Source organism: Chlamydotis macqueenii, chromosome 2, assembly GCF_036417535.1.
Source record: "Chlamydotis macqueenii isolate bChlMac1 chromosome 2, bChlMac1.mat, whole genome shotgun sequence".
Taxonomy (NCBI): domain Eukaryota; kingdom Metazoa; phylum Chordata; class Aves; order Otidiformes; family Otididae; genus Chlamydotis; species Chlamydotis macqueenii.
This window is the reverse complement of record NC_141557.1, coordinates 17111174-17135776: the sequence shown is the minus strand read 5'-3', so window position 1 is coordinate 17135776 and position 24603 is coordinate 17111174. Positions and strand designations below refer to the sequence as shown.

At 38.7% G+C, this 24603-nt stretch overlaps 1 protein-coding gene across 2 annotated transcripts; it reads right to left on the bottom strand.

Moving 5' to 3' along the window:
- Window positions 1–6186: 6186 nt before the first annotated feature.
- Window positions 6187–23366, bottom strand: MASTL (microtubule associated serine/threonine kinase like). Of its 2 annotated transcripts, none has more exons than XM_086741810.1 (12): window positions 23163–23366; window positions 21114–21251; window positions 19676–19815; window positions 18785–18873; window positions 17950–18056; window positions 17482–17614; window positions 16728–16900; window positions 14302–15543; window positions 12206–12344; window positions 9081–9194; window positions 8889–8990; window positions 6187–6434 (listed from the first exon to the last, which is right to left on the bottom strand). In XM_086741810.1, exons 1-12 carry the CDS (start codon window positions 23364–23366, stop codon window positions 6277–6279), a joined length of 2739 nt encoding a protein of 912 aa, XP_086597936.1. In that variant the 3' UTR covers window positions 6187–6276. The 2 variants fall into 2 exon arrangements, with proteins under 2 accessions (XP_086597936.1, XP_086597937.1); XM_086741811.1 differs by lacking the exon at window positions 23163–23366 and adding an exon at window positions 10762–10776 and having other exon boundaries at window positions 21114–21248.
- Window positions 23367–24603: the final 1237 nt, after the last annotated feature.

Genomic DNA, 24603 nt, shown 5'->3' with positions numbered 1-24603 from the left:
CATGCTTTACATTTAATTTCAAAATAAATTAATATATTAGTTGTCTAAATCTCTGGAAAAGGGAAATGCACTAAAATTAATTTGATAGAAAACTAAGACATGAATTTGCTATAAAGAATTACATTATAACATAACCCATGTTTAAGACCTGAATCTTCAGAAATTTCACCATTGTTGATGTGCTTTCATCCTCTTGTCTGGACTACATATTGCAATTAATTCTTGAGGAAAAAGTTATCTTCTGTCCTTCTTGAAAAATCTTTTATAGTTTGGAAAACATTTTTCATACAAGCTATACTGTATAAAAACAGAATCACTGAATTTTTGTTTTACCAGAGAATTTTAAAATTTTAATTTTGTTTTTAGTTAAATGTGTTGTCTTTTTTTTTTTTTTAAAGAGTTAACTTTTCCCTATTCTGATTTTCTTATTGTAAAGCTGAATTAAAAAATAAAATGATCAGAACCTCTTTGAAGACTGCTGTAACAATCAGACGGTTTCATGTGCCAGAGATGAGTTTTGGCACAAGATGTACTGAAAACTCAGGTTTGAACAAAGCTTCTGCTGAAGGCAAGTTCTGCTATGACCTGAAGCCATTGTGCATGTAGCCTAAAGTTCCTAGCATGACTGACTTATCATCATAAAGTGATAGAAATTATTATAAAGAAAGAACAGCTTGATGGTCACTCAAAAAAAAAAAGAACAAACCCAAAAAAAACCAAAACAAACAAACAATCAAGCAAACAAACAAACAAGACCAACAAAAACCCCAAACGCTAAAACCCTCCTGAAGCAGCATGTCTTCTGACAGGACAAAGCACCCTTGAGTGCCTCTTGCCCCAGATCATAACAATGTTACATGTAGCTGTCTAGCATTTAGAGATGGTACATTCTCAGAGGTACGTCCCACAGAAATAAATGTAGGTGTGTGCCATCCTTGTTATTTATTCATGTTTCAATAAATCAGTCCCTTAATATTTTGTATTTTATCTTGAACTTTCTCAATGTTTAGTAAATGCTGTACACTGGATGCTTTGGCTGTACAGAAGAGCCTGCTGGCTACATTATAAAGAAGCAGTCTCTTAAAGTTGTAATACAAAACAGCACTATTATAACTGTTGACCTGTAACTCCTAACTGGACCTCAGCTGCTAGGGGTATCTCAAACTTGAACAGATTTCTAGTTAGCTGGTATTTCATCCTAAAGGTAAGGAAAAATTATTTATTTTTATAATTTGCCCTGCTACAAAGAGACACACAGCTTTAACTTGGAGAAAGTGGCATAAGCAGATCACTGGAGCTGAGAACTGGACTATGGTATTCTAGCTGGTGCTCTCCTCAGGAAGGGTGTCAGTCAACACAATTCTGCATGGCACTGGAAATATCTAGACCCAGGTCAAAATTGCACTCCCAAAGCAAACATTCAGCTAATGTCCTGCAGTGGATCAGACTTCATCTAGCAAGCACAGGTTTGCTCTGGATGGAACCAGATGGAAAACATTCCACCTACTCATAGGTGTTCAGCTGAGGGAACCAGAACAGAGCCAGGTGTAAGTGGGGGAGCGCTCAGGGCTGTGGTTTCCTCTGGCAGCACAGTAAGTGCTGATGGAGATGGAGCCCGTGGCTGTCTGACTCTTTCTAGTTCCTGCAGAGGAGCAGATTCCTAAGAGGAGTTATAGACCATCTAAGGACTCTCCCCTGCCACTAAATACACAAATGTAACTTGCATTAAAGATTGCAGGAGGGTGATAGCAAGTTACGAACTGAAGGGCATACACACCTGCATTAGAAAGTACTGGTATTTCCCTGCTTATAATCACTGTCTTTGCTGGAGTAGGGGGAAAACAGTCAGGGTTTCTTTGTGTGAAAATCCACCTCTCACTCACCCCCACCACAGGGTCAAAAGGGTAAGGCAGATTAAAGAAAAAAAAAAAAAGCAGAAGCAGGCAACAGTATGACTGCAGTATTTTACATGTTTACACAAAAATGTGTAAAGCAAGTTTTTTGAGAATGTAGTAGAGAGGAAAATAATGCATTTTACTATTGTGCTGAAGTTGTAACTGACTAGGCTCAAGAACACGTAGCAGCATTTTCAGCACTTTGGCCTCCGAACATTGCTGTGAGCCTAGGGGAGCCTAACAGCAAGGTAGTAGTAGTGACAGTTGTCCAAGATTGTGTTTCTGTACAAGAAAGTGTAAGTTATTGATCTCTACAGTTTTTAGCACACTTCTGTCCAGCTGATAGCAGATCAACTGTTTCCCAAGATAACCTGGAAGCTAGAGTTTATATGTAGGTTATGCACATAAAGTTTACACCTTCAAGTAACACCATGTAACAGCTGAAGTACTTGCCAAGTGGTATTCCACAGCTTCTAAGGGCCAGAAACTTTTATCACCTTACACAAATATTCATACTTGATTGATAACTAATGAGAAGAAACTTTAAATCTTTCAGTTACTATATTATAGCTTTTTGTACTTTTCCCTTTAGTATTTCAAGTCAAGCATAAGGAGTCAAAACCAATGGGATTAAGAGTTGATAAGGAATTCCATGTTGAAGAATAAAGCTAGGATTCCCCTTTTTGTTAAAAAAAAAAAAAAACAAACCAAAAAAACCAACTAAAACACCCCAAAAAAACAACCCTAAAAAACCAAACCAACCCAACCACCAGAAATCAAACACTTCCCCCAAAAAAATCCCCAACTTCCCTACCCCAACAAACAAACAAAACCACATCACAAACCCCAACAATCAACCTGTGAAGTTCAACTCCATGCTCGCTGTGATCAGGATAAATGCAAGATATTGAAGAAAATGGGGTAGTGCAAGTCTTCAGTGCTAACTGTGCAGAACTGAACAGTTCAGACAGTGTAGTGATAACTGTTTACATTAAAACATCCTGATTTGCCAGTTGGCCTATTTATTGTTCTACAGAGCTTGTTTTCGTTAGCTCCAGCCAGCAACACAGAGCCAGGGCAATGGGGGAGAGAAAGTGGAATGAAAGGCTCACAAGTAAAGATAAGGACAGGGAGACATCATCCAGCAGTTACAGTCACAGCAAAAACAGACTCAACTTGTGGAAAATTAACTTAATTTATTAACAATCAAACCAGCATAGGATAATAGGAGACAAAAATCAAATATTAAAACACCTTCCCCCCACCCCTCCCTTCTTCCTGTGCTCAAATTCACTCCCACTTTTCCCTACCTCATCCGCCCCCAGCAGCACAGAGGGACAGGGAATGGGAGTTGGGGTCAGTTCATCACACATTGTCTCTGCTGCTCCTTCCTCCTCAGGGGGAGGACTCCTCACACTCTTCCCCTGCTCCAGCATGGGGTCCCTCCCACAGGACACAGTCCTCCATGAACTTCTCAAATGTGAGTCCTCCCCATGGGCTGCAGTTCTTCATGAACTGCTCCAGCGTGGGTCCCTTCCACAGCATGCAGTCCTTCAGGAACAGACTGCCCCAGCATGGGCTTCCCACAGGGTCCCCAGCCTCCTGCACCAGCAGCCGTCTGTTGGGCCTGGCACAGCAGTGAGGAGAGAGGAGTGAGAATACGTGAGAGGAACAACCCTGCAGAGACAGAGGTCAGTGAAGAAGGAGGAGGACGTGCTGCAGGCACTGGAGCAGAGATTCCCCTGCAGCCTGTGGTACAGCCCATGGTGAGGCCGGCTGTGCCCCTGCAGCCCATGGAGGCCCATAGAGGAGCAAAGATCCACCTGCAGCCTGTGGAGGACCCCATGCTGGAGCAGGTGGGTGCCCAAAGGAGGCTGGGGATGAGGCCCACACCTCCCCCCACCTCTCTCTCCTGCAGTTTCCCCCCCATCTCATTAACTATGTTATCCCAGAAGTGCTACCACCATCACTGATGGGCTTGGCCTTGGCCAGTGGCAGGTCCGTCTTGGAGCTGGCTGGCATTGGCTCTATCGAACACAGGGGAAGCCTCTATCAGCTTCTTAAAGGTGGCTTCTGTATCCCCTCCACTAGCAAAATCTCGCCACGCAAACCCAATACAGAGGGGCTTTTATAAGAAAAAAACCCCAGTAAGTTCACAAGGTTCTTTATGCGTGGTATTTTGGTGTACTATCATCTCTATCTCTATACACACTAGCACTAGATTGCCTAAAAGCAATCTAACTTCTAAGCAGTTCTGAAGTTCATTGTGATTGGTTAAAAAAAAAAAGTTTATTTAGATGGAAGCTTACTTGACCCTTGCAGCTGATTAAGAATTATTTCAAGGTGTTAGAGGTTATCTTTAAAGTGTCAAATCACTAACTAATTTTTTCTGCCTTGAAGGGAATGTATTATACTGCAAAATGGGAACAGGTTGTAACTATTTGTAAAGTACTGAAGACAAAGAGCTGTTGTGGTGTTCAGTTTATGTTATTTCCTAACACATTTTCAGAGTATTTTCTCAGCATGAAACTGAAATTCATTCTTGTAAGACTGGTTTTCTTAAACTAGATTACTAGGAATGGAAGAATTGCATAAAACACCAGTGATTACTTAATGTAAGGTATTCTTCCTCCCCTAGTTTATATATTCTAACTCTACACAGGAAAAATGCTAAAGAACTGATAGGTATGCATATTCAGAGAATGTCTACAAATACTGCTTAGTAATGTATAGAATCACAGAGTTGTTTGGGTTGGAAGGGACCTTTAAAGGTCATCTAGTCCAGCTCCCCTGCAGTGTATTACATTTGATTGTTTGCACCTTTTTAATGTTACATTAATCTCAAAGATTCAACAACTTAGATGTTTTCTAAAACTGAAGCCCTTCGCAAAGGGAGTGAGACTCACTCTTTTGCAGCTTGTGTAGGTTCTGTTTCACTGCGTTTGAGTTAACACATCTAGAGCTGGGGATTTGTCATTCTGAGCTGTTTGTCCCTTCCAGGAAACCTCCTTTTTCCTCCACCATTCCCATTCCTTTCCCATGTCCCTGAGGAGAGAGCAGGAAGCATAGCAGGCACGATTTGCTCAGAATGCCATCAGTAACATCCTGTCTTCCAGGAAGCAGGGCAATGAAGGGACAACTTGCTCCCCTTGCAAGAAGGGTCAGTTCATGACACTCAAAAGCCACTTGGCAAAAATCACTAGCAAGATGCTCAGCTTCTGGCACGTGGCCCCTGGCTGGCACCACCATCTAGCATAACTGATCTTTATCTAGCTGAGAAAGACGCCTATGCAAGAAAAATACTGAAGATAATTTAAACACAATCACCTACAAATAAACTTTTAAAACCTAGCAGATGCAAGTTTTGTGCTGCATTTGAAAATAGATTTAAATATACTTCCCCCTAATTAGGATTTATAGTACTGAATATACACCTGTAACTTATGTTCTAGTAAAATCTAAGATCTGGTTGTGAATTTACAGAACAACAGTCTTAATTTGTGATGCATTAGTCTTTAATATATAGCAGCTTCAGTATGAATAATACTTCACTTGTTAGCTAACACTCAGGTGATTTTTTTTTTGTTTTCTATCATCTGACATGAGTGAGCACAAATACATACACTTAGCATTTTCTATTTAAAATAAGTAATTGCTAAAATATATGCTGTTCAGTCCATCTTCCTACAGTGTAAGTGGTTACAATGCAACAATTTAAACAGACTTGCCCTAGATATCCTTTCCCTACCCCATTTGTCTAGGAAAGGATAATAACCAGTGAAGCTACTGTCAATCTCACATGCCCCATCTAGCTGAGTTAACTTTGAACAACACTGTCTTTTAACCCTTCTTGGGATAAGATAAACAGAAGTAAGATGTTTCAATGCTGCACTACAGTTTCAGTTTTCCACCTCAAATAAGAACATCAGTTTTGCACAGTGGATATATATCTAACAGGTCGGAAAGGACTACTCCCAAACAAGACTGCCATTACACTTAACCACTGATAATTAACTTATAATTAGATACAAGTAGCATGCATTTATGTCCTTTCCCTATTATGTTTAACTGGGAAATAACTTCACACCTCCTAACTGGAGTTACTCATTGCTATTAAAAAAGCCCTGTATTGCCAAGTGTTATTAGCTCCAAGAAATTCAATGCTCTGGCCTCTTAGTAAGGTGCAGCAAGATAAAAAGTAACATGAAGGCACTTGATACCAGCCAAGTTTTGTACAGTAGTTTTGTTTTAGAATAAAGGATACAATAATAAAAACAGTCCGATAACTTAAAACACACCTTAAATTTGGCAAGACCAAACTAGTGTTATAGGACAACCTGTAAGTGTGCAAAAACATGGAGAAAGTTCACTTATCTTCATGCTACAAGCTAAATCCAGACACAGTCAGGTGCTGAGCATTATTCCTAGCTTCAAAGTAAGAGGTATCAGTTTCATCATCTGGCTGAGGTATGAAGGGCATAGTTTGATTCTGTAGATTATCCCAGTCCACACCATGAAAGAGGGGGTGATGTTTCAGTTCTGAAAGAGAAGTTCACATGAGCATTATAAAACTTGCTTTTGTCCAAGCCCCATAGTCACTTCCCTTGATGCACTCCTGTCAGTAGATTTGCTCTTTCGGAAATTCACAAAACTGCAAATTGCAGTTAGGTTTTGATTACCCCCAACTTCAGTGGGCTCAAACTACTGTCATGCCAACTAAACATCTTCCCCTAGCTGGAGAACCTGTTCTACACAGCACACAGTGGATCAGAGGTGCCCTAGGGGCATTTCTCATGATAGAACACCACAGAAGTTTTAAGCATTACTTCCAAGTCTGTTTCTAATTTTGCCAAAGTTCTGTGCCGAGTAGACATGTGGGAGTCACTCCCAACCTTCTCCACTCCAGGCCACCTGCCTTCTGCTAGCTCATGGAGCCATCCTCTCTGCTTTGTACAGTCCTCTTTGGTCTACCACCAGACAGAAGTCTAAACACCCTTACAGTGAAGTTACTACAGAGCACCAGATTCCACTTTCCCAGCATGAAGCTGGGATACCTAACGAAGCTGCAAGACTTTCTGACTAAAGAACTCTCCTGCTCTGTCTGTTCTGGCCAGAAAGGTGACTTCCTGGCACACAGGATCTGATGTGTCTTTTGCATAACCTGGTAACACCACTCGCTGATGGAAGTGGCTTTGCTACTTTGATTCAATTCAAGAAAGCATCTTTTCAGCTGAGTGGGATAAACCCATGTTTTTATCACCTGCACCACAAAAACCAAAATAGAAAAAAAAATAGGACAGGTAAAAGTCACATTTAGAAGTAGCTGGAAGTTCAACTAAGACAAACACCCAACACAAATTTTAACTCTGAGCACATACCACAAGCTTTTAGCTGATAGACAGTAAGACATTAATACTTGTTTATTATTTCTATATTTCCTGATCAAATAATGTAACACAATATTAAAGTTTACTTTAGCCAAAAGGCAATAAATCAGAGGGTTAGTCTTCCAACTCCTTCTAATAGCTTCAGCAACCATACATGCAGCAGGACATTGCAGATCCACTATCTCAGAACCGTATGTAGTTCTGCTCTTAAAGTTCTCCCATACTGAAAGCTGTCTTCAGGTGACAACGTGAGCATACTTCATTGTCTTTTCCAAAGAAGTATTAACATGTAGCATAGTTGGCAGTGAGCTCCTGTCCACATCTCTGAAAAAGGGGGTAAAACCCAAACCCAAACATTGGAGACCAGTGTTCTCTGCCAAACACTGCTTTAAAGCTTCTCTTTTTTCTGGAAAGACCGAACTCGGAACCATAACACTAGGACATCACATAACTGGGATTTCTCATTAAGCTTCACACTTGCAAAAGAGAAAGGGAGAGCGTGTATATTGGAGAGGGGGGAGAAGATGACAGACAGTGATGGAAACTCAATTACAGGGAAGAAAACTTAATTGTTGTCCTGAAAGCTACTCATCTAACTTCACTTCATTGGCCTGTAAATCAGATAGAGATCAGATACAGTTAAAGGTCCTGACAAAGAATGAATTTCTAAGAACTTCAAATTGGAATAAACCATTCTGTCATCTAGTGTAAGCTTCTGTGTATGACAGGCAATTAGATTTTACCCTAATGTCCGGGACAAAAGACAATAACTTCTGTTTAACTAAAACACCTTCAAATTAAGACATTAGATGTTTTCTAGGAGACATTAAAAAGCTACAGAACTCCTTGTTAACATCATGATCTTAATTTATAACTGTGTGCCTTCTCTAATTTGATTTGGCCTGGTTTCAGCTTCTAGCCTTTAGTCTTTAAGAGTAAGCATTTCCATAATTATTTCCTCGTCCAGTGATTTCTTGGACAGTTCTCTCATAAGATTTCTTCCTCTTTTTCCAAAAAGGAAATCACTCTAAGATGATAACTCTTCATGTTATCAGTTTTTTAAAAAATAAAATACAGTCGCTGTTACAACAGCAAATATTTAAGTCTACTAGATGGTTTTTTCCCTTGACTTTGTACACTATATATTGTCTAACTCTGTTACCCTATACATTCAGTAAAGACAGGCTGATTTCTAAGAAAAAGCTCCTTTGAATTGGCTTTTATAAGAGGCTTCTCTCCCAAACTATAGGCCTTTAATCAAGGTTTCTAAAATCAGTTAGGTCAAAAACCCCAGATACCTGTAACAGAGTTCGACAAAAGTGAACTTTGGTCCATCAGATGTCAAGCACTAAACATCCATAGCAAAACAGCATTAAAGCAAAACAAAAGTTCAATTAGAAAAACCATTCCACTCCCAAAATTTCCACACTCAAAAGGGCAAAATTCCACAGGAAATACAGAAATTACCACAACTTAAGTGTTCTGGCGCTATACATGGAACCTAAATAGGCGTTCAAGTTCATTAGTCTAAGTTTCAGGAGCAGGATATCACCACTTTGAAATTTTTAATTGGTTGCAAAGAACACAAGAGAATTTTAATACTAACCCTTCAGGCCAGCTCTCTTAGCACTGTCAATTGTTAGAAGAATATCTATTGCATTTTGGGCATTTTCAGACAGCTTTTCTTCACCCTCAGGCCAGGGAATATCTACAGAGAAAGATGCAGACGAGTCAGTAACTCAAATCATAAAACAAGTGTTGGAAATGCAAACTTTCCCCAATTACTGAAACAGGTTACCTCTTTTCAAAATATTTTGGAAGACTTGTGCTGGTGTTTCATCATTAAAAGGTGGAATTCCAGTTAGAAACTCAAACAGACAAACTCCAAGGGCCCACCAGTCTACAGCAGAACCTGATAAGAGAAATCCCAGGTCATTACATTAACACAAGCGATATTCACAAAGATTTGAAGATTAGCCATAGTAGAAATTGAAGAGTGATTAAATCCTGCAAAATTTCTTGCAAATTAAGGAAATTAATTCCTTATAGATAATACCAGGGTTTACTGATAAAAGCAAGAGGGCTTTTGAGATCAATCTAATTATCAACTACCATTACAGAGAATCTAGGAGCTGCCTTCTCCAAGAGATTGTTTTGTGATAAGAAACAGTTGTCTTTAACAACTGCTCTAGAGCCTGGATGAGTGCTCTATCTTGTATCTTAATTCTTTAAGATGACTCAAAGAATTCAAACTATTGAACTTAATTTTCGTTTGTCTAAATTTATGTCAAAATATAAGAGAGTTGCAGAGTTAAGCCAGCACACAAGAAGCTGGAATTACTTTCCATTACACTAAAATTGATTAGGACAATGCACAATTTCTAGCTCTCTCTCCTCTGTCATTAAATAATTTTAGTTTTCCACATTCCACGTTGGTGGTTTGTGGTTGTTGGGGTTTTTTTTGGTTTTTTTTTTTTGTTTTTTTGGGGTTTTTTTCCCTCTCCTTTTCCCCCCAAATCCATTTATTAACCTACTTAAAAAACAAGCAGGCAAAGCAGTCCCAGACACCACTGCATGCATTCTAAGCTTTCTGCATCTTTAAGCCATGCCCACTCCACTGTATAAAGAATAGCTGCAACACTTGCTGGGGCAGGGAAATCTTCTTTGAAAGAGTAAGTGTAATTTTTCTTGGCTTTTTTTTTGGCATATTAAAAAAAATATATATTTATTAAGACACCTCCAAGTTAAGAAAACAAATATTTTGAGCCATTTCAAAAGAACTATTGACTAAGTTCAGAAATGCTGAAAATTTAAGTGCATACCTAGCAATCTAATGCACTTTTAGCAACTTTCAACAGCAGTAAGAGTGCCCCACAAGCTAAGCATATCAGAGCAGTGAGATCACATCCACTGTTGTTAGCGGTACTTGGATATTCAGATAAAATATTGCCAGCTTCAGCCAAAGTCTAAGAAGATCACAACTCTGAACAATGTAGTAACACATGTTTCAGCAGCGATTTTTCCCATCCAAAGTTTAACTCAAGGTTAGGTTAACTCCTACTATATCCCAGCTAAATCATGTCTATCAGTATTGGAAGTAAGAAACAGAAATACCAGGTCTTGAGCATCTGAGCCTTCTTCACCCACATACAAAGTAAATCAGCCTGATTAAATAAAGTAAAAGGAAGCAATGACAAAGAGTGTCTCTGGTTTGTTTCCCGTTACACAATGTCTTTAAGAATGTGGACTTTACTCCTGTATAGGCTTACATGTGTGATTTTTGATAGCCTAGTCACAGCAATACTGATGTTTCCTGAATATTTTGTGGAAGCATCACACGTTCTTACATGGAGTGCATATTTGACATATCTTACATTGTTCACCCAAACAATTTTCTTGGAAATTGTGATCTAGTTGTACTTTGACTGTTCATAGTTATGCTGAACACTTCATTTCTGCCCAGTATATAGTAAACTCACCAGAGATCAGAGCCCCTGCATACGAAAAGACAACGAAGCAAGAGCATTACTATTATTGCGAGAAAAAAAAAAAAAAAAAAAAAAAGCAAATACAAACATCAAATACCAAGTATGATTCTCTGAAGGCATAGGAATGCAGATTTTTTTAAGGTACTGACTCAACAATAAAGAAAGATGCCAATCTTAGATTTAAGTTAGAAATAGAAATAAAATAGTTTTCTAACATGATTATAGTTTAAGATTACAACTACATCTACACACAAGTTAACACCAGAAATATTTAGTGAGGGAAAGTTTTGAGTTCTGAAGCTAGAAAACCCTGGCTACGCTGAAGGTACAGGGAGATTTGTAATTTCCTGACATAAAAAACAGGCTTTTTGCAAGTATCACTGAAGCCCTGAAAACAGTGAATAATTGCACAGAAGTCACCTCACAACCAAGTTTCACATCGTCTAAATAGCATTGTTTCCAAACTATTATCCAGTTTTAAAGCCTACCAAATAACCAGGATTCCTAAATGAAGTGCAAAACAGCTACATACATTCAGTAATTTCAGTTGTTACAGTTAAATTGTTAAATCTCTTCGTGCCTTTTTAGTTACTATATATTGGCTGCATACAGCAGAATTCTACTCTTCCAGAGATTAACTAAGAAATAGTGATTACTAATATCTCATATAGTTTTCCTAAGACTATTAGCTCTACCAAATAAAAGTATGCTTTTGTAATGGAAATAAAATGTAGTCAAATACAACAAATGTACCAGGGATACATTGCATTTGGGTTTTGTTAATGGTTCTTGCAAGTTAGCAGGTAAATATTTCAGACTTTTTGTTGATCTCAGTGGAGCTCAGGATTTCAGCCAAAGAAATTTATGTACTTCAAAGCTGTGCTATTTTATTTTCTTAAATTATTTTGGAAAAAAAAATAAAACCAAACCAAAACAAAAAAAAACCCAACTTGATGGCTACTACTGTCCACTTATATGAAAGATCCTGCCAGAAATCTTAAGAATTTAATGAGGTCACTCAACTCCATTGATTTTAATGCAACTTTATAAATTCATTTGGATGCACATAACACTGATATCAATAAACATAGAATGCATTCCAAGACTAATTGGATGCTTAATCCTTTCACACTAAATTTCACTAAGTTCCTCCCCCCCAGAGAATCTTTAAGGACACTCAGGATGACCAAGCTGTGATTCCTAAACCACATACAAGCCTCAGGGTGCCTAGGCACAGCTTCCAATGCATCAATTTAACAGCAGGCAAGACTATGCTAGACATTCAAGACCTCTGGTCATGTGAAAAAAAGGAAGTGGAAGGAGCAGCTGAAGCAAACACAGACAAAATGCTGACAATAGTTAAGCACTGGGTATTTAGAAATGTAAATATATCACCTTTCGAGTATTTACAAACTCCATGGTTTGTTTGTCTTACCATGAGGCTTTGTCAAAAGCAGCTCAGGTGCCAGGTAGTCTGGGGTCCCTAGAATGCGTTCACCTTCTACTGGGGCAGCTCCTCTTCTTACGCTCTTTGGAGTCCTATATGGTGTACCAGCATCTCCCTGATGAGGAGTCTTAAAAGATGCAACAAAGACTTTAGATTCAAACAAAACCAGCTGAGAAACTACCATGTCCAGCTTTAGTAATAGGTATAACTGTTCATAATTAAGTTCCAGACAATAATATGTCACAAAACATACATTCCCTGAAAAATATATGTGAAATGTGCTTTCATTTCTTCTTCTCAACCATCTTGAAGCATAGAAGTTGTCTATTCTTTAATATTAATTTCTTCTTCCAGTGTTAAATCCACAAGCAATGCCTCCAAAAAAAAAAAAAACAAACCAAAAACCACCCAATGTTAAACTCCTCTTTCAAATTCAAATCTGAAGACAACCTACTAAATAGAATGTCAAAATAGCCTTTGATTTTAGCACTGAGTTATTAATATTAGCCAATGAAAAGCAAGCACATGTCAAATAACGGTTAAAAAAAAAAAAAGAGGATCCTAACTTCTATCACATATTGCCTACCAGATGTACTCAAAATATATTAAATAAGCCTTTTGTTTAACCTGTATCCTAAGGGTTGCATACTGCCTGCAGATGAAGTTCTGTTCAAGTTTGACTTAGTGACTGTTTACAGACACACAAACCTTCTGAAAGTAATTTGAGATGTTATTTGAAGATAAAATATGCAAACTTGCAAAGAGATCAATAAATTCTCACATCCAATAGGCTGACTGCAGTGACAGAGTTCCTGTTATGACCTGGAGATACTAATAAATTATCTTGCAGGTACTCTCATTGTTTTTCAATATACCCTTAATTCCCCTGTATCTTGTATAATTTTGTTTCCAACTTCACCTTCAGTGCAGCAGAGATCAATTCATTATCACTATGCCATAAAGGCTACAGAATCCACTATTAAAATAGAAAACAGGTAATCGGGTCACAGTGATGTGGTTTAAAAAAGAATCACAAAAGTATATAAAAAATATATATCCTCCTATTGAAATTTAAGTTACACAAGCATACAATGCCATCAGTCATTTATTTCTCAGGAGATGAAGTGTGTACTTCTCCATTTCAGCTGAATGCAAGCTAGGTTTCATAACCAATTAAAGTTTTATGCAGATGAAACAGAACCTAGCAAATCATGCAAAGACATTAGAAAAAAGGCTTTCCAGAAGAGAACATTTTGAATGTTCCCTTTTGGTATACCAAATCATTCAACACACTGCCAGTTCTGTTAGAAAGCTTTAAATCCTACAACTAGAACCTAAGTAACTGGATGAAGGTCTTATAAAGCTATGCCAAAACAAAACAGGAAACACCAACTGAAAAGTATACTTTTACTTTTCCCCACATCAAGGCTCTAATTTACTTTAGGACAATAAGATTTTTAGGACAATAAGATTTTTACTTACTATCAGAAGGCTAAAAAGGTCAACGCAAAAACTTCATAATCTGTAAGCAGCTATTACTGTTTGCATCAGTCTTTGTAACAAGCATTTAATTGGTACTTGACAGTACACATTACACCATCACTTTTACCAGGATAAAAAAAGAAAATAGCAAGAACAGTAGCAGTTACTAGCAGCTGAACAGCATTCGCAGACTGTCTTGGGAGGGATGCAGGATGAAAAAGGAAAAAAAAAAGTTTAAAAAAATAATAAAAGACTTCCCATTACATCAGGAAACCTATAATTACTCACAGGAAGTACCACACTGTACTAAAAACAGTATGAGGGAAAACAGCACACTGTAAGAGTAAAGGATTTCTCAGAGAGGTGGACAGACAATGCATGTTGAGCCAGAGGCAAATAAGTGGACATACAGCTCTTTGCCAAGCTCTTACCGAAGTTACAATTTTGGCCACCCCAGTGCAATAAGTGAAAGCCTGTCAGCAAAAGTCGCTTTGACAGACTGCTTCAAACAACTTCAGTTTTCCCTACATCAGCAACTGAAGTAATTTTAGATCACTAATGTCTGATGCATGCACAAAGTTTTTACATGCCTCCTCACATACCTGATAGGCCCTATACGGTCTTCCTTTCTGTAATGAAGTAATAGCTGTTGGGTAAGAGCCACTACAAGCTGGTGAAAGATCCATTACATCCAAGGAAGCCATGCTACATGGCTCAGATGCATTGGATATATTAATTGGACTGTTATAACTTCGAAAAACAACAGCATTTTTTTTTAAGAGATTCAGTGCTTCCATCATCTTTTCTGAAGGAGAAGATACTGCGTCAAGGTAAGTTTCTTTCACATGTTTTTGGTCATTATCCTTTTCATGATGTAACGGCTTGCAGTCCTGGCCAGTATATGCTTCCTCTCCATTTTGTGAGGTATCTTGGGACTGCGGTGATGTTTTTAGCATCCCTTCTGGTTTTGGTTCCTCAAAGGAGAGGTCTTTAACACTTTTGTCCAAATCTAAAAGCTGCTTTTCTAAATGGCTTTCTGTAACAGACATTTCAGGAAATGATAAGTCAGAATCTGCATTGAGGATTCCTAAAGATTTTACATTGTCAGTGCCTAAAAAGCTTGAGTTCATATACTCCTTTTTATCATCCTTTTCATAGTCTGCATCCAGATCACACATAAGATTTTTGGCTATAATTGGAGGAACTGATTTTTCTACTGTTTGCTGGTTATCAATAAAACTCTTAACTTCTTTGCTTTTGCAGGTGTCAAGTAGGCATCCATCATCACAAAGCATTAAGGACTGAATTTCTGTTGTCAAATCTGTCCTTTTGTTTGTTGGAAATTCTGAGATTTGACAGCCACGTTTATATTCTGCATTGCTTTTCTTAACATAGTTAAGTTCCTGAGAAGGACTAGTGTCAACTAATTCAAAGCTTCTTTTTACACCTGGCTTTTCAAAAATTTCCTCTTTGATAGGTTTGACAGGCTCATTCTGCCTTGAAGGTGACTGCTGTTGATTGGAAGTTTCTGCTGTTTCATTAGTCATCTCTCTTTCATTTATTATGAGTTTTTCTTCCCAAATCTTGTTTTCAGAAAGACATTTTCTGACTACACCTTTCACATCCAATGTGGTCACAGGAGTATCTGTTATATCTGAATGTTCATTTCCCAGCTTCTGCCTACTGCCAGAATCGTTACTGCTGATAGGAGAAATGGCAGACTCCAGTTCTTTTTTCCTTAAAACTTTCATATCTTTGCTATTCAGTAATTCTATGTTCGAAAGGAGAGCTGACCCACTGTTACTCGTTTTGCCTGTTGTAGAAAAGATTTCATCTTCACTTTGCTGCAAATGAGAACATTAAGTTTTGAGTATCAAGAAAAATAGGATTACAGTATTATAAAAATATGTCCTTTAAAATACCTTATTCCCACTTCCATAAAGAACTGCAAATTGGTAAGCATTACTCATTCTTTTATAACCACTAGTAGTGACAAACATGACATTCAAAAAAATTCAAAACTAAATTAGGGCTAATTTGATAATTTGACTTTAAGAACATAAAATAAGCTTGCTAGAATACAATAGATAATGCTGTATTTTTAAATCCTTAAGGATCAATAAATATAATTATTAAAGTTGTCTTTGTAATTTTATGTTAAGAAGTTAAGTTCCAGAAGTTCTCAGGTTCCAAGAAACTCCAAAAGAACTCCATCATACTACCCTGTGGCATATTATACTTTAGAGATGACAAAAGGAAAATCTGATACTACTATTTTTGTAACATTATACTGAAAACAAGGCCTTGGAAATGGACAGATAGAACAAATAATTATACATAGTTTTAAAATATAAGTTTTCATGTGTTATCCAAATAGGAATCATGGCAAGGGACTAAATAGCACAGTAACATTTTCTTTTAGGTCTGTATTTGTACAGAATTTCATTAACAATTTAAAATAAGAGAAAGAATTTTGTATCAGCTATAACTACTAGTGTAAGGTTAGTTGATACAAAACCCTTCAGTAATATAAACCTTAAAACTTTTTCTGTTTTTAATAGCTAATAGAAGTTTGAAATGTATTTTGTTTATTATTTTTCCCCTGAGTTCTGCCTTCTAAAGAAGTTGTTTTGTCTGCATGCTGAGCTAACAAAGCTACAGGGATACTGTCAGATTCCAAGAGCCAGTGCTCCCAGCATTGCTCACCTCATGAAAAACAGGGCTAAACCAGTGACATACAATAGAAGCTCTCTCTTTCACTCCTTTGCTGTAGGCTAAATGGCATTTCCTTTTCCTATTACATTGCACAGGACTACTATTTGTTTGAAAAAAAAAAAAAAACAAAACCAACACTAGTTTGATGCAAAACTCCTACTCAGTAAGGATTACAACCCCTGCCTCTTCTCCTGTAGGAAGGCTTCTCTACACTTGAAATAACTGGAGGAAGTAAGTAAATGATATCTGCAACAGTACATACGCAAATGCAAGCTAGTTTTAATTTATAGTGAGAAGATGAAATGATCCTGACCTCTACATCTTTCTCCCACCTTGGGCTGCTGCAGGACTCTGATTCCATACTGGACAGATATGTGTGCAACTGACTACTGACACTGGAGGTACCAAACCTTTTCCTTGACTGAAGTAGAGTAGGAGTTAAACTTCTCACTGGCATCACAGGAGTTAATTGAGAAGTGTCAAGATCTTGAGAGGAAAAAAAAAAAAAAAACAAATTCAAATGTTGATACAAATAGGCAACATATATTAACCATTAACTACGTCAACCTTTCACATTGAATGAAGTTATGGAAAGCGACATCATAGTTTCTCTTGTCATCTTTCCTGCATAGTCAGTTCACTAATTTTTTGAAGTAGAGACTTGCCAAGAATTTAAAAGCAATATGAACTTTAGCATTATAACAGCCTTCTTTCTCATTTCAGGTTAGAAATGAGAAAGCAGCAAGATAAGACAATTTAAATGGAAGCACATATTGCAATATTAAATAATTTCCAATTAAAGTACAGCAAGAACTGACACTATTTCTGTAAAATTTTAAACGGTCACTTTGAATTCAGTGGTTGTACATTTGAAAAAAAAAAAATCAAGAGATTACATAAGTAGCATAGGTGAAAACACATCAGCCCTTAAGTACTGGAAGAATGGTAGACAGCAAGACACTGGTGGAAGCACACCTTTTATCAAGTGGGTCTCAGTTACTCACATAAAATGAAGACTACAACCTTGGAGACAGTATTACTCAGTATACTTGGCTTGGTATACTCACGTGTTTTGAATAATTTTGTTGAAAGAGGGGTATTTTCCTTTTGAAACACAGGTAAAGGAGAAATCACTCCATGCAGACTGTCAGATGATTGACTTGAATTGCACCCTGGGATTTGCATTCCAGCAGGAGTATACTATCAAGTGGGAAGAAGCATAGTTAGAAGTTAATGAAGCCTGAACAAAATACCCAAGCTTGTGAGTGTAACTTCACACATTTTTTATTAACTTTGCATTGGAGCTTAGCCATGTCCATTTACCAAATTTTGTGAAGCACAACTGATAATCAGCAATTTGAAACACAGTCCAAGGTAATAACTTCAGAACTTTAAGGTACTGGAAACATATGGTAAATCATTCTACCGGCTGGACGAAAAGGTGCAAGAATAGCCTTATTACTCCTATTATTACATCTAAGATACTAAATAAACTAAAAGAATGAAGTACTGCCAAGACAACAAAAATTACTTACGAAACCCAGAGAGCTGATGAGAGACAACAACTGTCCTGGAGTACGTGAGTAGTCTTGTTTTGGTTTTGCCATTGATGGTGTAGTAAGGATATCTATCATATTTATCTCTACAGACAGCCAAAAAAATATGAAGCAGGTTAGGTTTTTATTTTGCTATTAAATATGCTAGATTACAGACATTTACTTAAGTTACATCAAGAGGGAAAAAAATTTAGTCACTTACTGGACAAATATACAAAAGAAGCCACCAAACTCAAATGAAGACATACCCATATATTCCTATTCAACACAAGCTGTTTCTTCCAGTACATCCATCATAAAATTACAGTTTATTAATAAAGAAACTGTATTTATGTAATTTATTTTCCAATATACTATGTTCTAAGTGTTAAGTCTTCTAACTTAATATGAGCTTTGCATTTTAGGTAGCAGCTCCAGCCTATGGCCTGTGGGCTAAGATGGTAAACTGGAGTCAAAGCCTGCCTCCTCTTGCAGACACATTTCAAAAAAGCTAAGATTAATTCTTCATAGGTGAAAATTTAACCTTAGATGCCATCTTTGGCTCACTAGAAGGAAGTAGGCTTATAGCTTACATATGTTCAACTAGACACAATAACCTGTCCCATTAGAATATACCAATTAAAGCAGTATAGTCTAGATTTTCCTCTGTACTCTTAAAACCATGAATCAGAAACTCCATTGACAATTCTGAATTTCTGCATTCCTTTAACCCTCTGGAGATTGCCCTCTCTGGAGATGTAAAGCATTCAAGAACATGGCAATGTGACACAAAAATACATTATAATACAACCAAAAGGATATGGACAACTCTTACCTCTGTTCAGAGTCACTCTGGAAAGGCCAAAGTCTGTCAGCTTTATATGGCCCTGATTAGAAATGAGCATATTGTCTGGCTTCAGATCCCTGAAGACATTAATATAGTTGGAAGTCAGGAAAAAGAGCACTGAGCAATATTAAGAATATTAACTGACTAGAAACATGCAATACAAAACAATGATTATAGCTGTTTCTCAGTAACTTCTCTTAGCCAAGAAAATATTCCAGTTGGAGGACTACACCAAAACAATCAAACATATTTAGCACTAAGTATTGTACAAATGTTTCAGGCCTTGTAAAACCACCATGCATGTCAAGAGTTGCATATTTGGTGTTTCAGCAGGTTTAACAAGTGTTCTTGAGTACTACCATCACAACGTTTGCTAATGTGAGGCTCTTACACACAACTGTACACCACCACAAGCAAACCTCTAGTAAAGTTTTCACATGTATTCTCTGTAGCACTACTGAATGCAACAAAGAATTCTCACTACAAGGGGAGCATTAGAGTAGTCAATGTCCCTTTGTCCTACAGTTACAAGCTTGCAGTATCCAGAGTGTTCCTGAACTAACAGTCTTTTAAAAGTCACAGACAGAGGGGATCTAGAAGGCAGCATAGCTGCTAACAGACCATGGTACTGGGGGAAGAGCAAGCAGGCAGGGAAAAGCAGTGTGTATTCATCTGCTTAATGTACATGGACAGATTTTATTTTAAGTATTGTTTCACGATATTGCTGCAGCATACACATGCAAAAAGAGCTTCCAGAAGCTCTAGCAAAAGAGGTAGCTCTTACTATTAAAGGGTGATTGGCAATGTGTACGAGTAAAAAATTAAAAACTCAAACTACCAAATACTTACTTGTAAGAAAAAATAAAAAAGTAGGTTTACCTGTGGATTATCCCATGCCTGTGAAGATAGTCAAGAGCCAATGCTGCTTCAGAAATATACTTAACAGCCATTTCTTCATCAAAATATCCATAAATATGGAGAAGAGATTTGACATCTCCACCAATAAGGTACTCCATCACCTACCATACAAGCATTTTAAATTTAAAATATGTTAAAATACATTTCAAATTTGCAAATAAAATAAGAAATAGCTTTCACCTCTAGGAAAACATAATTTTAAAGAACAGAAGCCAATAGAAGCTTCCTTGTGCAAACTTAGGTTTCCCACACAATACTTCTCACTTGGATAAAATAGAGCTTCAGATGACAGAGGACATGAAATATTTTCTTTTAATAGATCATTTACTTATTTTATATTATTTGCCTAGCCTAGCTATAGTCAGCTCTCAAATAACTACTGTAGTTGGTTCTGATTAACTTATGAAAGATTTCTATATTATACAAAATAAATTGCAAAGCAATTCTGTGACACTCAAGGCTTGAAGCCAAAGACTACTGATATTTTGATTTGTATAGAAAAGGTATCTCAATTATTTTATTTTGCAAGTGTGTACATACATTAAAAAAACCAACCAACCAAACGCAAACCTACACATTATTATGGCCCATGTCATACTCAAGATAAAAGAAAAGTCAGCAGGGTTTCAGAAACTCACTCTTCAATGACAAGAATTAATTTATGGGATTTTGGTCAAGAAATCTCACCAGTACTTAGATTCCAATATACAGTACTATTCTATATATATGGCTCTAGGATCTCCTTTACAAGTCCTTCACTCTGAACTCCTCTACTCCATGTAGTAGTTAACAGAGATTCCAGGAAAAAGAAGCCTTCCTTTACATTCAAAAAAGGCATTGTAGGAAGGCATAGTAACCTTGCCTCAGAATTTAATCAAGCTGTTCACTGTACAGCAAACCAGACAAGTTATGCTAGAGTCTTTGTAGGCAGTTTTAATCCATACTACCTTTATGCGGAGGCAGTATATAAAATCACATTGTGCTCCACAAAGACTAGCACTTAGTTTTGCAATTTTGTTATCCTCTTGCCATCTAGGCCAACTACCATAATGAATTTTGAGTACAAGCAACAAGTAAAATAAATTTCCTTTAAATGAGACATAGGGTATCTTTCAGACACTTGGGTTCTGCTTGAACAGAATGGTTTCTTGCTTTGTCTTCCCTAAACCAGATTAGCTATTAGAAAATCCTGTAAAAAAGGGAATGCAGGTGGAAAGATCTCAAAGGCATCAGGGGAAGAGAAATATTTCACTTGTTCAACCATCATGAGAAAGACAAAAGTAGAAGTGACTAAGGAATTCCCACTCACTACCATAAAAATACCTTTTCAGACATTAATACAGTTCTACACTACATTTTCAATGCTATCATAAAACAAAACAGTCATTTATTTACTTACTAAATAGATGTTATTAGCTGACTGAAGTGAGTAGTATAAATGCACAATGAAAGGACTTTTACTGAGAGCCAGTGCATCTCTCTCTGCCTGGACCTGGTGAACCATGTTTTTATTGATCATGTCTGCTTTTTTCATCACCTGAAAAATAAAACAAAATCAAGTACATAAGCATTCTTTTCTTTGCTCAACTCTTAGTTCTTCAGTCAATTCACTTATCTTTATACTTCAAACTTGCACACATATTATACACATAGAACAGAGCTCTAACTTCATATACAGACAGAATTTTAAAACACAGGTTATTAGAGAACCTTTTTCATTGCTCTCTTCCTAATTCACTCCTGAATGGAAATCACACTACCAATATTTACTGCAGTAGCACACACTGGAAAAATGAGTGTTTAGGCTGTATGTGAAATTAAGCTGCTCCAAGTTAATCCTCTTACCCACACTACACAACTCAGAACCAGGGAAAGGTGTTCAATGCTTAGATACACACTTGCTGATCAAGTCTTTACATCTCTTCAGAGACAGAGATTTATGGCCTAAGGATTGAAAATCAGAGTGCAGCAGTAAGCCATCCCATCTTAGTATCCTCAAGTACAAGACTGCAGCTATCCCAGCCTCTAATTCTTAACTTCGCTGCGAAAGCAAGTGAATTTTTGCTTAATTTAAAATTTACAATCAAGTCATGCAACAAATATTTGTTTCCTTGGGAAGAAGCCTCAAAGGCATGCAACTCACAAGGAAGAATTAACAAGCTTAACTGTGAATTAGTTCTAATTCCTGTATTGAATTACTCTACTGTATGTTGATGTCCACCCAATATTAATCTTGAATAGAAGATGTATTATAGCACAGCTGATGGATATTCAGGCAGCATTGCATAGACATTGGAAGTTTGCGCACCTTCAACATCTTTGGTCCAGATACATATGGTAATATTAAAGCAGGTATAATTTATCCGTTCTCTATACAACACAACTGTAAAAAGTTGAGTCTACAGCCACCCCTACCATTCAATAACAGAATTTGATAACATATAAAAATAGCAAGACATAAGAAGTGTAATTTGACACCTACTATGTAAGTGTTGACCTTAACTGTACAAATATTTAGCACATGTTAAGTGTCATAGTTGTGAACAATCCATAAGCTTCACTGCAATAGTGATAAGGGATTTACGTAAAAGCTTTCACCTCAAAATGCTTACAACAAAACCATGCAGATGGACTTATATACAGATCTGAAGAGCAATGTCTGTTTTGCATTATTGTTTTTACATTTCCTGTTCTTTCTGTACTATGCAGGTGGTTATAATCCTTTTAATCGCAAAGTCAAGCTCACACAAACTATCAGTAAAGTTTTTACTACTAACAAGCCTAGTTTTCAGTCCTTTGCATAACAACACAGAAAATGCAAGTTTGTTGTTGTGGCTGGTTTTTTTTTTTTTTTTCAAATGTGTACTCAGTAAAAGTCTTTTTTATAATTTGCTCTCTTCATACATCTCAGAGGCAGACATTTCATTCACGAACAAACGTGAGAACACCCTCCAAGCAGCACGACAGCTGAATGCATTCAATTATAACAACAAGTATATACAGACAAGAAGCAAACAGCGCACTGACGCTCTGGCAGGCTGCTTTTGGCCTAGTTCCCTCGACATCTGAGGTACTCCTAAAAGCAGCTGTCGTCATCACACGCCTCCTAACCAAAGCCTCCAGGCGAACAGGAACGAGAGGAGAACGCCAAACACAGGCATGAACACAACGCATCTCTCAGGCGCTGAGCTTCTGCTGGAAGAGCGGCAGCTCCCTGACAGCCCAAGTGCTGGAAGGCGAGCGGGGGGCCCTCACGTCGGGGCAATCCCTGCGCCTGCCAGGACACCCCTCCGCGGGACGCCCCACCCCGTCCCCGACCTTCCCCTCGGGACGCCCCTCTCCCACACGGGGTCGAACGAAAGGGGAGGGCGGCAGTACCGCGACACTAGGCAGCGAGGGAGCCCCGAGGGCCGCAGGGGGCGGGGAGGCGCCCCGCGCCGCCCCTCACCTTCACGGCGTAGAGGCGCCCCGCCTTGCGGCCCAGGTACACCTTCCCGAAGGCGCCGCGGCTGATGGGCTTCACGATGGTGAACTCCTCAATGGAAGGGGGCCGGGGAACCTCGATACGCCTTGGGCCGACAGTTGTCGGGGAGGTAGTGATGGTGCCCCCCTCCTCCGGCCGCGCCTCAACTGCCGGCTCTACCGTCCCCATGTCGCGTCCCAGCCCCGGCGCCCCGCGCCGATTCAAAGCGGCGCCCGCCCCGCCCCTCGGCGTCACCGGCCAACGGGCGGGCGCGCGGCAGGAGGGCGGTGCTCTCGCGAGATCCCTCGCGCAGCGGCCGTTGCTCCCCGATGGAGGCGCGTGTAATGGCGGCGGGAGCGAGCGGGGGTGTTGCGGGCCCTGCTGTGGGCAGCCCCCTGCCGCACGCGTCCGGGCGACGCTGGGGCGCTGCGTGTGCGCCCGCCGCCGCCGTTAGAGAGGGCATGGCGGCCAGTTGCATAGGCCTCTGCGTGGTGTCGGCTGCCGTGATGGCCGCCCTCCGATCCCGCCCGTGCGGTGCTGCCTCGGGTGGTGTCTAGTAAGCGGAGTGTGCAGTTTTGCTCACAACTAGAAGGCCTTAAATATTTATTACTGACACAAGTGGGCTAAATAAAGTTGGTTGTAATGTTAGCTGTGAGTGTTGTGCAAGTATTTCTGATAGGGTCTTGTAACTCTCTGGCGAAGCCATGTTGCCTCATTACAGCCTTCCCTGCTTCATCCTTAAAAAGACCCCTTAAAAATGTCCTCATTCTCTTTATTTTATATAGCAATTAAAAAAAAACTCCACAACATTCATTCTGTGTTTTTTTATTTCAGAGCATTCATATGACAAACTGAGAAAGCTGTTGGTCTAACTACACAATTTGCAGTCCAAGTTTCTGCTTTGGCAGTAGGTTGTAACTTGCTGTGAGCAGGCAGACTGTCCTCTTAGTTCCGTGGGATGCTTGAATATGTAGGAATTCAACGGAACTCTCTGTGAGGAACTGGAAGGTAGTATTTTTTTTTTAGAAAGAAACAACTGATTTTGGTCCCATGTACTCATTTTCTTGTATGCTTTGCTTGTTTTCTCACACTTGCACACTCGCAAGCTCCAAGAGTTGCACATCCAAATGGCGTAGCCAGCATGGCCTGCACGCTAGAGTACACTACCTATTCAGTCCTTACCATTGCTATTGAGCCCTTACCGTCTCTTGGTGTCCTCTGGGTTGGTGATGACAAACTGCTTTCTGGGTAGGTCTTTTATGATCAGGAGCTAGAATAATGTGATCTGTTGCTTCCCTCCTTCAGCCTTCATTAATCTTTGGCAGGGCGGCTCCTCGTGTTCTGTGTTTCCTTATTTTGGGTATGTCCATGGCTACATTCTGCCTTCCTGTTGTGACAGCAGGGACACAGATGGCATTTACAGTTT